At 37.7% G+C, this 18,384-nt stretch overlaps 1 protein-coding gene across 7 annotated transcripts in view; it reads right to left on the reverse strand.

Moving 5' to 3' along the window:
* Positions 1-18,384, reverse strand: part of FKBP15 (FKBP prolyl isomerase family member 15) — a 55,133-nt gene that overhangs the window by 21,512 nt on the left and 15,237 nt on the right. For 6 of the 7 annotated variants that reach the window (XM_028165471.2, XM_007178186.2, XM_028165472.2 and 3 more), the window contains exons 5-14: positions 16,160-16,234; positions 15,585-15,683; positions 13,886-14,035; positions 12,928-12,996; positions 11,465-11,611; positions 8,831-8,973; positions 8,290-8,347; positions 3,990-4,097; positions 1,125-1,227; positions 533-639 (exon numbers count right to left, since the gene is read on the reverse strand). In XM_028165471.2, coding sequence (XP_028021272.2) covers positions 533-639; positions 1,125-1,227; positions 3,990-4,097; positions 8,290-8,347; positions 8,831-8,973; positions 11,465-11,611; positions 12,928-12,996; positions 13,886-14,035; positions 15,585-15,683; positions 16,160-16,234 — 1,059 coding nt within the window. The remainder of the gene's footprint in view (positions 1-532; positions 640-1,124; positions 1,228-3,989; positions 4,098-8,289; positions 8,348-8,830; positions 8,974-11,464; positions 11,612-12,927; positions 12,997-13,885; positions 14,036-15,584; positions 15,684-16,159; positions 16,235-18,384) is intronic. The other variant, XM_028165473.2, reaches the window with a different exon arrangement.

Consider the following 18,384-nt stretch of genomic DNA (forward strand, 5'->3'; position numbering starts at 1 on the left):
CGGGCAAACAGTCAGCAGAGGCAGACAGGCTGTTGCCACTGCCTTCTGTGAAAACATAAAAAAACCTACTTTTAAGAGCTCACTTTTGGAGGATAACTAGACAAAGAGTTCAGCTGTATTTTCATACAGCCTCCATCCACTGACCCACCACCACAACCGTTCTGCTGAGTGGAGTGCAGAATCTTGGCCTATCAGCTGTTTGACAGAAGAGAACACAGAAGACTTGAATCTATAGCCCTCAATTAGACATGTGTGAAAAGGAAAACAAACAAACATTGCTTGGGCTTTTACTATGTGCCAGGCCTTGTGCCAGGTGCTTTGCTTGTTCTTGCACGAAATCTTTACAACCACCTATAAGGCAGATGATCCTTTGCTTGTTTAGACATGAGAAAGAAGGAGTTCAGGAAGGAGAAAAATTATAAACTCTGTGAGGAACTGGTACAGTACAAATCGTGCAAGAAGAAGAAAAGAGACGGACGAGAACCATAATCAATTATAGCTTATAACTGATATGGTTTAAAAATGTCGTTACCTGAAAGGACTGGGCGTTTCCAGATACAGCTGAGTGGGAATCATGAGATGCAACTTGCATCAAGGCAGCAGACGGTGTTTGGAGCCCAGAAACAGATGGCTGAGGTGCTAAGATAAAGCAAGAAGTTTTCACTGTTATCCATCCCTTGCTTCTTGGTACAAGTCTGGACTATCACCTTTCACACCATCACCCTTCAAACTTGACCACTTCTCTCACCTAGTCTTCTAAAATCAGCTCTACTGGAGTCTCAGCAATGGGCTAGTGGAAGGAAATCGGGCATGCTCAGGTGCACGTGACTCAGACCTATGATGCCATCAGCTGACAGAAAGTGCAGAATTACACACAGGGAGATGGCTCATTAGCTGAGTACCGATTTCCAAAACTGACAATGCAACACAGCAGAAGACACAGCAAGCAGACCAACTACATCTCCAGGTCTGAAAATGCCCTACCCAGGGACAAACTGACAAGTTTTATACTCTAGTTCAGTTCTCAATACTAAAACAATGCAGCCTAACATTTTAAGGAACAATGATGACAACTTCGGTACCGACCCAATTCAAGGTCACAGAGCCTCAGAGAGGTTCCTTACCTTGTGAGGTCATCTGTGGTAGCACTGGATGGGCTGGCTGAAGAGAGGGCTGGATGGACGGAGTCACCACAGGCTGCCCAGCTCCTCGAAGAGCATTCACGTCCTGCAACAGCATGAGCATTTTGGTTACTGTGTCTAGGGGTCCTTAATTGAAGACTGAGGGTGACTGTCCACCCTAAACCTGCTTACAACCAGTGCTTTTAGGCAAAGAAGAGGAAGGAAAGGCAAGAGTTTAAGGTGTGGGCTATGGGAAGAAAGCACTCTATTATATACTGGAGTAGGATCCCTTCTCCCTGTAAATTGTATCAAATAATCATAGTTAATTTCCAGTATAAGTTGTTGATGTTATTTTGTCTGAAGCAGCTAGAGTGACTGCTCCCCATAATGTATCATTTTGCAAACCAGCAGCTAGCTGCCTTAAGACTGACCTAGTCTGTTTCCAAAGAATTAGGGCCCCTTACAAGGAAACCCAGGGAATAATGCAGCCTTTCTCTTCTGCCAAATAATATACACAGACCTCAAGGTACTCACAGGAAATCAGATAGAGTAGGATTCACTGTGCCTCATTACCATGCTGTTTTTGACAATATAGTTTTAGAGTGTTTTCCCCTCATTCTTTCTCTTCATAAAAGCAAAGCAATGTTGGTCCCTACTATAATTCTAAACAAAGTTAACATACAAACATCTTCCTGATTCATTCAAGGAAAAGAAAAACTTGAGGCACAATATACAGTGATTGTGATCTGCTATGCTACAGTTCAAGGGCTGAAATCTCTTTGACATTCTTTTACTTCAGAACTTCCTCTTGTTTCCCAATATTCTCAGAAACGTATTATGCATTTCTGGAAAAGCGTCCCAGTTTTACATCATTACATAAATCAACCTAAATGTCTAACAACAGAGTAAAAGGAATCATGATAAATCAATGTAACAGAGCACTGGGTTATCTTTAAAGGTGATAAAGCTTTGTTTTATTTATTTACTTTTTTTATATTACTGATATTAACATAAATGTTCATGATATAACATTAAGTTAAAAAATCAGATTGTGAAACAACATATAAAGAATGTCCTTTTTGTTAAATATGTTTCTTCTTTTTAATTTAATTACTCTACAATGAATAATTAGCACCTAGAAATTTTAATAAGAATATTATCTTACCCAAATTTCATTTCCAGAAACCAGATAAAAATCAATCCTATAACAGGTCCCAGAAATCCTATCTTCCTTTAAAACGTTAAATCTACACAGAGCTTTTCCATGAAGAAATAAAACAAAATTGTGAAAAAACAAAAGCCTATTTTGAAAATTTTTTTCCTCAAAAGCATCACACTTGCTTTGTTTTACATCAATATCGAACAATCCTAAAAATTAATCACTGTTAAGTGTTTCAATTCAGTTGAGACAGAATTATTTTATTCAATAAGGAACTAACCAATGGGAAAAGAACTTAGTTGGAATTAAGTTACTTCTCACCATTCACCAAATTCCAGATGGATTAAATATGAAATAATAGATCTAAACATATAATAATAAATATTTTAAAAAGACATGTGATGTTTACAGTATCTGAAAGTGGGAAGGCTTTCTAAGCATAATGTCAAAAGCAAAAAACAAAGGGAAAAATTGATCGATCTGATTGCAATAAAATTTTTGAACTTCAAAAAAATCATGCCACAGGGGACTTCCCTGGTGGTCCAGTGGTTAAGAATCCGCCTTCCAATGCAGGGGACATGGGTTTGATCCCTGGTCGGGGAACTAAGATCCCACATGCCATGGGGCAACTAAGCCCATGCACCCCAACTGCTGAGCCCACGTGCTCCAACTACTGAGCCTACGCGCTCTGGAGCCCGCGCCACAAGTAGAGAGAAGCCTGTGCGCTGCAATGAGAGATCCTGCACGCCGCAACTAAGACCCAATGCAGTCAAAAAAAATTAATTAAAAAAAAAAATCATGCCACATACAAAGCCAAAAGATACAACAGTGGTTTTTTTTGGCTGCACCTCATGGCTTGTGGGATCTTAGTTCCCCAACCAGGGACTGAACCCATGCCCTTGGCAGTGAAAGTGCTGAGTCCTAACCACTGGACTGCCAGGGAATTCCTACAACAGTGTGATCTCCATATTAAATTACATCAGTGGAAAAATCAACATTTCCCAAGAGAATCTAAACATTCAATCAACAAATATGAATTCATTCTTTTATGGGTCGGGCATCATGCTGCCTAAAGGCTGATGTTTGCTGACAACAGAGATTCTAGTAGAAAGCTAAATTAACTACTTAAAACTGCCCAGGGCTTCCCTGGTGGCGCAGTGGCTGGGGGTCTGCCTGCCAATGCAGGGGACACGGGTTCGGGCCCTGGTCTGGGAGGATCCCACATGCCGCGGAGCGGCTGGGCCTGTGGGCCACGGCTGCTGAGCCTGCGCGTCTGGAGCCTGTGCCCCGCGGCGGGAGGGGCCGCGATGGTGAAAGGGCCCGCGCACCGCGATGAAGAGCGGCCCCCGCACCGCGATGAAGAGTGGCCCCCACTTGCCGCAGCTGGAGAAAGCCCTCACACGAAAACTAAGAGACCCAACACAGTCATAAATAAATAAATAAATTAAATAAAGTATTAAAAACTATTAAAAAAAAAAAAAAAAAACTGCCCAGTTCTTGTGGCAGATATACAGAATTGCTTCCATTTCTCAGGGGAAGTGATAATTATAGCAGAAACACATGTACCAATACCAACCTGTATCATTTTGAATATAAGCTCTCTAAATAATGATTCTGGGTTAGAGGCAGAAAAAGCAATAATTTCAGTTAAAAGAACAGAAGACAGCAACATCTGCACTATTCATTCTAAGACAGCCAGTGGGACATACTTCAATTTCTGAATCATTGGAATCCAGCTGTGGTGGAAGAATGGGCAGCATGGGCTGGCCCATTTTAGCCATCCGAGAGATCAACTTGGCCTTGACTGTATCAGGATTCTAAAAAGAGAGGAAAGTCACAAAAATCACTGTAATCAAGGTTCATTACCTTCAGTCAACTCTACGTCTTTTGGCTCTTATATCAAATCTTTCAATAAGTTCCCCCTGCCTTATCTATTTGAAACTATCTTCTAGAAAATGAGAATTAAAGATTTCTTGCCTAGACGCATACATGGGTCACAATTAATAACAGTAGGAAAAATAATTCCCTATATGTTGGAATGGACAAAGTAGTTTCATCTGTATTCCTTCACTGCAATCAAGTCTCCCTACCAGGCATAAGTATTCTCATTTTACAGATAAAAAACTAAAGTATAGATTAAGGGAGGGAGGCATTTTAGATAATAGTAACCTCTCAAAAGCCCAAGAGCAACTCAGCAGATAAATATTCAGAAGAGATTTAGGGCGAAAAGAGAACAGGAGCTCTGTGTTCTAAATTCAGATTCATTTAACACTGACTTGGCACTGATGACATACTAGTCCCTGAGCTAGACGCCTCTGTATGCATTAACTGGTTCAAAGTACAGCCTTCAGAGCAGAGTGTATACTCCTAAGGGTGCACAAGATGATCTAATGAGTGTAAAAAGAAATGACCATAACCTCTATTTTAAAATTATTTTTAAGCTACAGTAAACATCAGACATTAAACTTGTTTACAGGGATGGAGAGTACTTTATGTATATAATTTGTAAACAGACATATACTGAGAGGGTGTATCATTTTTTCTTAACTAATGGAGACACAATCAAAAAAAGTTGGGTCTATCAAAAGAGGACTAGTTAGATAAACCAATATTCACACAATGGAATCTTGAGATCTAAAGATAAAAAAAAATGAGGAAGCTTTCTATATACTAACATGGAAAGATACTGTCATTATAAAAAGGCAGATAATATATATAATATGCTATTTTTTTGTGAAGGAGGGAGAATAAAGTATACATTCCTATTTGCTTACATCTGCATAAAGAAACATTGAATACATAAGAAACTAATAAAAGCAGTTACCCAAGGTTGGGGATGAGATAAAATAGGATACATGGGGGCAGGGGTAGGAATGAGTCTTCTCAATGTATATCTTGTTATATTGTTTTGCTAACTGTGCCATATGAATGCAATTACCTATTCAAAACAAAAAATAAAAACTTAAATGTAAAAAGAACAAAAAGATGGTTAATTTTATATTATGTGAACTTTGCCTCAAAAAACAAAACTGTAAAAAAAGAAAGAAAAAAAAAAGGTTGGAGAGCACTAGTCTACCAAAAGTTACTGAAGCTTAGAAATAGGTGACAAAAGTAGCTGTGTCTCGAGACTACAAAAAGAACTAATACTGAACAATTGTTGTGGCTATTCAAAGATCTGAGATTATAAACTGTTTTTCAATTTTCTTGATTCTCTGGCTTAACCTTCTGGGTTTAGATCACTTTTTACACATATCAGATTAATTATGTGCTTAATTAATTCCTGCTTTGGACTGAATATAAGCAAGTAAACTAGTGTTGGAGAGAAATTAATCATCAATTTCACTCCATACAATTATCCTGTTTCCCAATGTGGCAGGTGAAAGCCACAGAGCTTTAGACCTTGAAGCACTTCAGCTATCATCTCATCCACATGTAGCAAACTCAGATGCCTTCACGGACCAGGCAGAGCAGCAGCAAACACAGTGTACATCCTCCTAAAGGTCTTCAAATCCAAACTTTACTACAACAGTATGCTAGTCTTCTCATGTTACAGTTGGGGAAACACAGAGGCCCAGAAATCTGATAGAAGTCAACTAATTGGTGAATTAGTGTAGAATTCCTCTGAGAGAATGAAAGTATGGATATATGTAGCATTAGCAGTAATTATGATAATGGAGCTAATGTTAATTGAGCTCTTACAATATGCCAGACACAATACTAAAAACTCTATAGGCATCATTTCATTTAAACCTCATAAAAATCTCGAGAGATTACTGAAGACAAGCTCTATGTAGGCTTTGAGCTTAGTGCTTTATAAACGTATCACAAGAACACTTAGAGGGGCTGTGAGAATTATTTCCATTTTTTTGTTTTTTATTTATTTTTTTAATAGATCTTCATTAGAGTATAATTGCTTCACAATACTGTGTTACTTTCTGTTGTACACCAAAGTGAATCAGCCATACATATGTCCCCATATCCCCTCCCTCAAGACTCCCTCCCATCCTCCCTATCCCACCCCTCTAGGTCATGGCAAAGCACCGAGCTGATCTCCCTGTGCTATGCTTCTGCTTCCCACTAGCTAATTATTTTACATTTGGTAGTGTATATATGTCGATGCTACTCTCACTTTGCCCCAGCTTTCCCATCCCACCCCGTGTCCTCAAGTCCATTCTCTATGTCTACATCTTTATTCCTGCCGTGCAACTAGGTTCATCAGTACCATTTTTTTCTTTAGATTCCATGTATATGCGTTAGCATATGGTATCTGTTTTTCTCTTTCTGACTTACTTCACTATGTATGACAGACTCTAGGTCCATCCACCTCACTACAAATAATTCAGTTTCCTTTTTTTTAATGGCTGACTAATATTCCATTGTATATATGTGCCACATCTTCTTTATCCATTCATCTGTTGATGGACACTTAGGTTGCTTCCATGTCCTGTCTATTGTAAATAGAGCTGCAATGAACACTGTGGTACATGACTCTTTTTGAATTATGGTTTTCTCAGGGTATATGCCCAGTAGTGGGATTGCTGGGTCATATGGTAGTTCTATTTTTAGTTTTTTAAGGAACCTCCATACTGTTTTCCATAGTGGTTGTATCAATTTAGATTCCCACCAACAGTGCAGGAGGGTTCCCTTTTCACCACACCCTTTCCTGCATTTATTGTTTCTAGATTTTTTTGATAATGGCCATTCTGACCGGCATGAGGTGATACCTCATTGTAGTTCTGATTTGCATTTCTCTAATAATTAGTGATGTTGAGCATCTTTTAATGTGCCTCTTGGCCATCTGTATGTATTCCTTGGTGAAATGTCTATTTAGGTCTTCTGTCCATTTTTTAATTGGATTGTGTACGGTGTTACGTAGTGTTCTAATTTCATTTTACATGTAGCTGTCCAGTTTTCCCAGCACCACTTATTGAAGAGGCTGTCTTTTCTCCATTGTATGTTCTTGCCTCCTTTGTTGTAAATTAGGTGACCATATGTGCATGGGTTTATCTCTGGGCATTCTATCCTGTACCACTGATCTATATTTCTGTTTTTGTGCCAGTACCATACTGTCTTGATTACTGTAGCTTTGTAGTATAGTTTGAAGTTAGGGAACCTGATTCCTCAAACTCCATTTTTCTTTCTCAAGATTGCTTTGGCTATTCGGGGTCTTCTGTGTTTCCATATGAATTGTAAAATTTTTTGTTCTAATTCTGTGAAGAATGCCATTGGTAGTTTGACATGGATTGCATTGAATCTATATATTGCTTTGGGTAGTATAGTCATTTTCACAATATTGATTCTTCCAATCCAAGAACATGGTATATTTCTCCATCTGTTTATGTCATCTTTGATTTCTTTCATCAGTGTTTTATAGTTTTCTGAGTACAAGTCTTTTGCCTTCTTAGGCAGGTTTATTCCTAGGTATTTTATTCTTTTTGTTGCAATGGTAAATGGGAGTGTTTCCTTAATTTCTCTTTCTGATTTTTTGTTGTTGGTGTATAAGAATGCCAGAGGTTTCTGTGCATTAATTTTGTATCCTGCAACCTTACCAAATTCATTGATTAGTTCTAGTAGTTTTCTGGTGGCATCTTTAGGATTTTCTATGTATAGTATCGTGTCATCTGCAAACAGTGACAGTTTTACTTCTTTTCCAGTTTGTATTCCTTTTATTTCTTTTTCTTCTCTGACTGCCGTGGCTAGGACTTCCAAAACTATGTTGAATAAGAGAGGCGAGGGTGGGCATATGAAGAAGCTGAAGACCAGAGAAGTCAGATAATTTCCTCAAAGCCACATGCTTATAAGAACAAAGATTTGAATCCAAGTCTGTCGATGCAGAAGCCCAAGCTAATTTATACTGACTCTCAAGTAAGGGAAAATGAATAAAGTAACCACTGATTTCTAGCCTAAATCAACATTTTTCAACATTTTTTTTTCTCTAACCTACTATACCCTAGGCACATGAAACCCTTCTAGCCAACTGGGGATGAAGAGATAGACTTATATACTCACTGTATTTACTGTAAGCTGTTCACTGAGGGAGTTAGATTTGGAACGAAGAACTGACTCCCTGAAAGCAAATAAGACATATCCTGAGATAAAAACAAAATCCATAATCACGAGTCTAGATTATACTGTATAAACAAATTGTTTTTTAAAATGTTTGCCAATTTAATCGCTGTAAAACAGAGTTTTAACTCTTCTTTAGTTTGTATAATTTCTGAAAGCTAGTGAAGATGGACAATTTTCCATTCAAATGCTTATTATTTACATTTCTTTCCTTGGATATATATTTTGTGTTTATGCCTTCTGCCCGATTTTCTTCCAGAGTTTGGCAGGTATTCTTTTATATCTAAGTTAGTGCTTTTATAGAGTATGAATATTAATCCTTTGTCAGAAAATCTGATGCAATTACTTTCCCCATTTCCCGCATCCCATTTTTTCCCAATTATTTAAAATTATTTTAGTTTTCAACTATACCCCTATTTCTGAACCCCTCTAAGAATCATTTACATGGACAATAAAAGAGCTTTATACAACTCCAGTATCTTACCCTGATTTGAAAGGAACAGATGTGGACGGTGACACAACAGGATCAGCAGAGAGGTTGTCAGCACCAGGTATGGGTGAAGGGGCTGCAGAATCCCGGGAACTAACACTGTGCCCATCAGAGCCGGAATCTCTAGCAAATTTGACCTAGGGAAAGATCAACCACAGATGGAACAGGTTAATAGACCACAAAAAAAGGCATGCTTCCCCCTCCATTCTCCTTTCATTTTACTTATTCTTCATTATACAAGTCATTACCTATTCACTGTAGGCAAATCAGAAAATGTAGATAAGCCAAAAGAGAAAAAAAAGGTAACAATCACCTGCAATTCAACCACTAAGCAATAACGTTGTTAGAATCTTGGATGTAATATTTCGCACTTATATTATCTGTGTGTGTGTGTGTGTGTGTGTGTGTTTTATAACAATGGGGCCATACTGTTTTGTACCCTGCTTTGCTCACTCACTGATTTATTAACATATTTCCACATTAACTAAATTATTAATCGACAACATCATTTTTAACTACTGAAGAGTATGTCTAAGGGTCATGCCCTTAACTGCTATCATCTACAGGAAAAAGTCTCCAAAGGATTTTGGGAACACAAGTCATAAATATCTATGTTATCATAAAATATATTTCACCAATTCCTAGTTGTTGGATATTCAATTTATTTCTAATTTTTTCTATACAAACAATACTTCTAAGAATAGCTTTCTCTCTCTTCGCACATAATCATTTCCAAAATACAAATTCCCAGAAGTGAAACTGTTAGATAAAAGGTATGCTTATTTTTAAAACTTTTGATATATACCATTAAATTTCACACTGTAAAGGACAACTACTTTATACTCCGTAAGTAGTATATAAATCTTTCTTAACACTCTTGTCACATTGGGTATTATCGTTCTGTATCAGCCTTGTCAGGTTTTTTTTTTTTTGGCCACGTCTCACAGCTTGCGGAATCTCTGTTCCCCGACCAGGGACTGAATGTGAGCCACGGCAGTGAAAGCCAGAATCCTAACCACTAGGCCACCAGGGAACTCCCCCAGCCTTGTCAGTTTAATAATCAATTTGTAATTCTTTGATTATTGGTAAAATAGGGTATTTTTTTCTTATGTTTACAAAATGTCAGTCTTAATGGATTCAAAATGGTTTGTTATCTATTACCACCCTTGACTTCCTCAAACTCAAAGGAAAATTGAGAAAGAATATAAAAGCTGTGAAAAAGGCAGCTGGAAGCAAGTCAGTCAAAGAGGGCTAGAATGCCAACCAGAGATAAGGGTGTCCAATTAGGAAAGAGTCATTGATAAAAAATGCATATCCTTTGTTGCAGCAGATTCGAATAATCACCACAATGAGGATGGTCATAATATTTATTTGCATTGTACTTTATAGTCACAAACATTATCACATTCAGACCTAATAATCACAGTATAAAGCAAACAGTCTTTTTTTTTGGTGGGGGGGGAGGGGGAACACTAATTAACCACAATTTGTTACAAACTTTATTATAGAAATTATTCTTGATAAAATTTTTAAATGGTACAAAGGGTAGAATGTAAAAAAGTAGAAGTTTCTGAACTCCATTTCCATTCTCCAGAGAAAATCATTTCATTTCTTTTAATGCCTCCAGAAATTTTATATGAATATATAAGCATATACATATATTCATTTGTATACACACACACACACACACACACACACAAACACAAGATCATACTACCCATACTGTTTTTTGTTTGTTTGTTTTAATTTATTTTTGGCTACATCGGGTCTTAGTTGTGGCATGCAGGATCTTCACTGAGGCATGCGGGATCTTTCGCTGCGGGGTGCAGGCTCTTTGTCGTGTGCGCAGTCTTCTCCCTAGTCGTGGCGTGTGGGTTTTCTCTAGTTGTGGAGTGTGGGTTCCAGGGTGCGTGGGCTCTGTAGTTTGCGGCACGCGGGCTCTCTCGTGGCGCAGGAGCTCAGTAGTCGTGGCACACGGGCTTAGTTGCCCCCCGGCATGTGGGATCTTAGTTCCCTGACCAGGGATCAAACCCACGTCCCCTGCATTGTAAGGCGGATTCTTTACCACTGGACCACCAGGGAAGTTCCCCCATACTGTTTAGCAACTTGCTTCTTTCACTTAAAAGTAGATTTTGGATATTCTTTAAGAACTACATAGAAGTCCACTCTATGAAGAACCATAATTTAACCAGCCTCATAGTAATAGACACTTAAGCTGTTTCCAGTTTTTTACTATCACAAACAACGTGGCAGAGGGAGGAAACTATGTATCTATCTCTATTTATCTATCTATATACAGGTATCTTTGCACTCTTATGTAAACATACTGATAGCATACACTTGTAGCCAAAGCATTACTAAATCAAAAGGTGTGAACATTGGGCAGGAATCACTATTTTACAGATAAAATAAAAAGAAGGTTAGTGTAGAGAAGTGACTATGAATACAGAGCCAAGAAGGACATAAACCTTGGCCTTTAGATTCCAAAGCTGTTGTTCCTTCCAACTATACCATTTCTACTTAAAAAAAAAAAAGATCTTCAGAATCTTTTCTGACACATTTATTTATTCATTTTACTTAACTAGCAAAAAGGACTCATCAAACACAACACAGCACAATTTCACTCACCCGCCTAATCTCCACCTCGAACACCAGGATCGAGTCTGTTGATGGAGTCCATCCTATTACCCCTTCAGAGCCAGCAGCGCAGGCTGGAGGGATGATAAGCAACCGCTTCCCTCCTTTTTTCATGCCCACCATTCCATCCTCCCAGCTCTTTAGGAATCAGAGAAGAGGAAAAGCTCATCAGATACAAACCTTTTCATACGACAAAACAAAGCACAGGATCATTGGGTTTATATTCCTCCCTCCCCACTGGTTATAAGAACATCTAGAATACTGCTTCTCAATTCACTTGTAAAAGCCAGCATATCTGGGGCTGTATGAAGTACACTTACCTTAGATGATAAGAGAAATTGGAACAGAAGAATGGCATTAAAATAGAAATAAAAGCTATCACTTAGTAAACACATTTTTCTAAGTACTTTGCTAAGTGCTTTACTTCCATTATGTTGTTTAATCCCTAAAATAACTTCATAAGGTTAGTAGCAGTATCTCCATTTTACAGAAGAGAAAATTAAGGCTTAAGGAGGTTAAGTAATTAGCCCAAGATCAGTTAGTAAATTGTTAAGCCAAGATTTCAGCACTAGATGAGTCTAACTTTAAGGGTCATGCCCCAACTGCTATGATCTACAGGAAAAAGTTTCCAAAGGATTCTGGGAAAAGGAGTCATAAACAAAGCTATGGAGAAAACCATTCTGCCACATGGATAAATGAGTACTTCACAATGCATCAGTATGTCCTGACACAATGATACCCCACATGTGTAAAATACTCTTTTTTTTTTTAATATTTATTTATTTGGCTGCGCCAGGTCTTAATTGCAGCACATGGGATCTTTGTTGCCACGTGCTGGATCTTTAGTTGCGGCATGCAGGCTTTAGTTGCAGCATGCGGGATCTAGTTCCCTGACCAGGGATTGAACCCAGGGCCCCTGCATTGGGAGTGTGGAGTCTTGACCACTGGACCACCAGGGAAGTCCCTAAAATACTCTTTACTTTATAAAATACTTCCACAGTTGCTGACGAAGAAATTCACAACATGAACCCAGGTCCTCAGACTCCAATCCCAGTGTTCCTCCTGCTATGTTGTACTTGCTTCCCACCATGATTTAAAGCATTCCAGTCAGATCAGAATCACCCATTACGATATACTTCTAGAAGAAACAGTTTCACCTCTTTCTCAATTAGGCGATAGGAAGAATTTAATAGTTCCCTCAGAACCACAGGATGAAAAATAAAATGTAGGGACTAGAGAAAAGAAATGTACCCTTCTTCAATATATTGTCTCACAGGTAAAAATTTCCCAAATGTAGGTAACGTAGCACATTTTTCTCTTCCTATTTTTTTAACCAAGCCTTTCCAGATTCTCCAAAAATATACCCAGGTTAGAAATTTTACAAAATTCACTCTAAATTAAGCCCACTGCAACTGATAAACCCATATATAATAAGAACACAGTTAAGCCTTTACCTTGATGACTTTTCCTGATCCTACTTTCAGGCGAAGCAGCTTATCTTTGTTAGCAGTGGAGTCAAAAACCTGAAAGTTGATCAAAATAAACAAGATTAGCCAATTTCAAAAATAATAATAATCATTATGATATTCAACTTAATACACACCAGCACAGTACTTCTGAAATAGGTAATGTCAAATAGACTGGAAAAATACTTCTTAAAAGACCTGAAAAGAAGAGACCACATCATGGCTAAAGGTGTTATCACACTGAATATCTCTGAGGCAAGGATTTTCCAGGTTTAGAAAAAAATAAACTTCTCCTACCAAGTGTTTAAAAATATTTTCATCTATAAAGAATTTTCAAATAAATTATCTCATTTGATGCCAACAGCCATCCTGCCAAGAAAGCACGGTGAGCACCACTAAGCTCCATTCACAGGAAAAAAAAATTAAGAGCTTAAATGACTCGAGAAGGTCAAGTTAGGATAAAATTGGGACCTGAATCCACATTTTTTGGACTCATAGTCGAAAGCTCTTTCTATCATACCACACTACTTTTGAGGGCTTAATAATATAAAAACAAAACAAGCCCAATCTATTCACAGTATCTAGTATAAGAAAAACGGAGAAACAACTGTGAGGAAAGTCTAAAAAGTTTTAAGACCTAATCCCATAAGAATATATTCAAGTTTAAAACTGGTATAGGAAGAGACATACATATGAACAATTACCAAAAATGATACTTGCAAAACTGGTTTCCTTTCTCTAAGTAGAAGAGACATAGTGGCACTGAGCAGATTTTATACATTAGCATTTCATGGCTATGCCCCAAAAGCAGTTGTAGAGACTAAAGCAGGGCTCCTAAAAGATTTCTATTTGCCAAAAGCAGCAATTCATAGTAATAATACCTTACATTTGAATAGCTCTCATGCTATTTAAATTACAAAAGAACTTGCAGGGTACATTTTCTTACCTGGCCCAGTCCGTGATTCTGAAAGAGCCAGCTGGTATAGGCCAATTCCAAAGAATCACCAACTTCTACAGCAGGGCCTTCTACTACAATAAGGTCCTGTGACAGCACTGAATCCAGGGAAGAGGTGCTGTTGCACTTGGCGATGCATACCTGTGCGATGAAATCAAAGCAGCATAAACTTACTTTAAGCTCAGTAAGTACTCACTCAGTTATTGCTAATGTTCTTTTCCAAACAGTGGCACCCACTAGCAAAACAGATTACATGTTTAGAAGTAAACCATTCCAAAGTCAGTAATCTTGCCAGGAATCAAAGTGCCTCAGAAGTATGGTTTTGGAGTCAGACTGTCTGGGTACAGATCTGGGCACTGCCACTTATTAACTTGTGACCTCAGCCAAATAACTTAACTCCTGTGAACCTTATTTCAGAGGTTTTTTGTAAGATGGAGATAAAAGCTTTGCATATTTCCTAGGGTAGTTATGAAGACTGAGCTAATACAAGTAGAGTACTTGGCACAGTGCCTGGCAAATAACAGTAAGTACACAATAAGCATTAGCTATCATTACTATACTGATTTACTGCTTCAGTGTTTGGGAACCTATGAAAGCTAGGGGAGCCTCTAAAAAATTTCAAAATGCATTTCTAAAGACAATAAAGTAAAGGCCCTTTACAAAACCATGCTGTATTCCCAGAATCCATCTCTCTACCACCTACAGATTTACCCATATTATCTTAGCACAGATCCTAGGCAAGGAAGTCAGATACATCTTTATGAATAATTTTTCTATAGTCAATGTTTAAACATAGTATACCTTAGAAACTTGCTACTCATTTTCTTTAAAAAAGTTTCATTATCGCAATCACATAAATGCTAACTAAAACAATGAGAAGTCATTTTTTATCAAGCAAATAAGACTAAGAAGGAAAAAAGATAGTAATTCTAAATGTTGGCAAAGGCATAGAGAGAGAACTGACAGGGATGTAAAATAGTACAATCTCTCTGAAAAGCAGTGTGCCAAAGTGTATACAGAACCTAAAAATATATGGACCCTTTGATTCAATCTTTCACTTCTTCTAGCCTAAGGAAATAATCAGAGGGGAAAAAAAAGACAGATTTGTACACAAAGATGCTCACTACAGTATCATTTATCTCAGAGACTGAAAATAATCTAACTGCCTAAAAGTAAGGGAATGATTAAATAAATTAAGGAACATTCATGTTATGCAGCTTTCAAATGTTTCTAAATAATTTTTCATGAGGTGGGGAAAGATGCATTTTACATCATTAAATAAAATAAGCAAGAACTCTTTAAGGACTATAACTACTTATGTAACTTATGAATAGAAAAAAAAAAGAAATGTAACATATTAACAGTGATTACTTTGGGTAGTAAGATTATGAATGTTTTTTTTTTTAAATGCTTTTCTAAATTTTCTATAATGACCATGAAATAACTTTAAAAAATTCTCTTAAACCACTATTTTAAAAAGATAGTTGTGTTTATTCCTTAAGATAATTTATGAAGTGGAAAGTGTTTTAAAGATGTAAGTTTACATTTAGCCTTTTTTTTTTCTCCTTAAAGTCTCATTTTCAAGCAATTTCAATAAGTATTCTTATTATTTCCCTAAAATACAGTAAGCTCAACTGATGAATTTAGCGGTTTTTTTAATGCTTGTCACTAAAAAATATATAGATATTACCTGTTTATTGAACTCCACAGCAGCCTTTTCAGACTCAAACATGATGGACCAGTTTTGTCTCTGGTCATCATAAAAGGTGCTATAGTTATTGGGCCGAACCTGGGGAAAGGAGAAATGTTGGGATAACTCAACTGCAGGCAGCATAGCAGATAAATCTGGCTGCCTAAGCTCATGTAGAAGGGCCTTGACTCAGGTGGACCCAAAGAGAGCTATCAGGGAACTTTCTTCTTCCCTCCCACCCTCCACCAATCACCCCTTAGTCCACATTCCCAGAAGGCAGCCAAGAGACCTTTCCAAGAGGTTCTGTTAAGATATCCACTCTGGGGAATTCCCTGGCAGTTCAGTGGTTAGGACTTGGTGCTCTCACTGCTGGGGCCCCGGGTTTAATCCCTGGTCGGGGAGCTAAGATCCCCGCAAGCCACAAGGCACAGCCCAAAAAAGAAAAAAAAAAAAAGCTATCCACTCTGCTCTCCAGAGCGGAAGTAGTGGATCTAATTCCCACCAGGTATGCACAGATCAATCTCTCCTATAAACCAATCCCAAAGGATTGATGATACCAATACAGGAAGCCTTACCATTAGCTCAAAGTTCAGATGAATCCTGGCAACAGTAACTGGCTGTTGCTGACTGATATAAAGAAGAATCCTATACTGTACTCAAGCAAAGATGGGCAGGAAAAAAAGAGAGAACAGAAATTAAAAGGCAATACAAAATCAGCAGTAAGATGTCAGGAGTCATGCTTCATACAGGTCAAAACTCAGTTCATCCCTTAAAGCTTAGAGTTTAAATTACATCTTCTCACCATCCACTTTAATCTCTTCTCATTTTGACCCTACTCTTTAACTATAATTATCTATGTCTTTATTTTGTTGGTGTTTTTATTTGTATGAGGGGTGACTACGAGATATACAAATGGCCAACAGGTACATGAAAAGATGTTCAACATCATTAGGCATTAGGGTAATGCTAATTAAAATCACTATAAGGTACCACTTCACACTTATTAGAATGGCTATAAAAAAAAAGGAAAAATAATAAAGTGTTGGCAGGGTAGTAGAGAAACTGGAACCCTCATATATTGCTTGTGGGAATGTAAAACAGTATGGATGCTGTAGAAACAGTCTGGCGGTTCCTCAAAAAGCTAAACAAGGAATTACCATATGACAAAGCAATTTCACTCCTAGTATACACGCCAAAGAACTGAAAACAGGGACTCAAACATACACTTATACATCAATGTTCACTGCCTGTTATTCACAATAGTCAAAAAGTGGAAACAACCAAGTGTCCATCAAATGATGAATGGATAAATTAAATGTGTTATATACATACAATAGAATATTATTCAGCCATAAAAAAATAATGAAGTTCTGATACATGCTACAACATGGATGAATCTTGAGAAAACATTCTGCTAAGTGAAATAAGCCAGACAAACATTGTATGATTCCACTTATATGAAATACCTGGGGTAGGCAAATTCATAGAGATAGAAAGTAGATTAGAGGTTACCAGAGAATAAGGGAAGGGGGATGGGGAGTTATTGCTTCATGATTACAGATTTTCTGTTTGGGGTGACAAAAAAGTGGAAATAGTGGTGATGGTTGCTCAATACTGTGAACGTAATTTATGCAACTGAACTGTACACTTAAAAATGGTTAAAATGGCACATTTTATGTCTCCTATATATTTACTATACACACACATACACACACACACACACACACAGAAATTAAAATTCAACCCCAGAAGGGAGGGAGGGACTGACTATGGGGGCTCATATACAATCTTGCACCAGAAAGGACTCTCTTTACCCTATGTGAAGCAGATAGAGTGAGGAGCTAATCTTATAGACTGAGCTGGTCAGGAAAGGATCACAGATTTATTAAGAGTTGGTCCATTTCTGGTTGTCCCTACTCTCGAGCACTATCTTCGTAGGCTTTTGATTAAGAGTCTGAAAGGTCTCTGACTCCTCAGTCTTGACTTTTCTGCCCATCAGAGATTCTGAGCTGAGATTCTTTAGCCTCCTCCCCATGAAGTTCAAAATCTAGCAAATGTATTGAGAGGAAGGTTGTTGCTTTCCCACCCTACAGTAGGATTTTATCTCCTATGCCCCACAAGATTGCAGAAGTTTCCCTCTGCCTTTCTGGCACAGCTCTTGGACTTCCACAGCACCCCCAAACTCATTAAATGTCCCATGGGGAAAAACGGATCTTGTGTTTGGAGCTCCTCTAGTTTTTACCAATGTCTCTTTCCCCCAGTTCTCTCTCTCTGTTTGGGACATACCTGATGTTTAGTCTACTCCTTAGCATCAGCAAAGGTCCCAAGGGAAGGAAACACTCAGCTCATTGGCTCTTTCCTCTCAAAATTTTAGTTCATCTAGTCCTCATAATTTCCATAGCTCTCTAATGAATTTTAAAATATAATTTTTGCAATTTATCTGTCTTTTTATAATTGTCACAGTAGGAATGTTGCCTGCCACAAAAAGCTACATCCTATCTGGAGGTGAAGGGTGATGAAGTCCCAATACCAGATTTTTGAAATCCAATGGCAATTAATTCATCTATTAATGAATTAATAGATCTAGATAATAATAAACAATGGCTGCTAACATAACAAAATGAGAGACAATCAGACATTATTTACCTCCCAATGGGAGAATGAAAGAGTTTTAAGGAACATAGTAACCAACTACAATGCATGGACCTTATTAGATTAAAACAAACTGTTTTAAAAAAAAGGGAGAGAGAGATAATCAGGGAAATTTGAATGCTAACTGGTAGTGAATGAGATCAAAGAA

Source organism: Balaenoptera acutorostrata, chromosome 6 (assembly GCF_949987535.1).
Source record: "Balaenoptera acutorostrata chromosome 6, mBalAcu1.1, whole genome shotgun sequence".
Lineage (NCBI taxonomy): Eukaryota > Metazoa > Chordata > Mammalia > Artiodactyla > Balaenopteridae > Balaenoptera > Balaenoptera acutorostrata.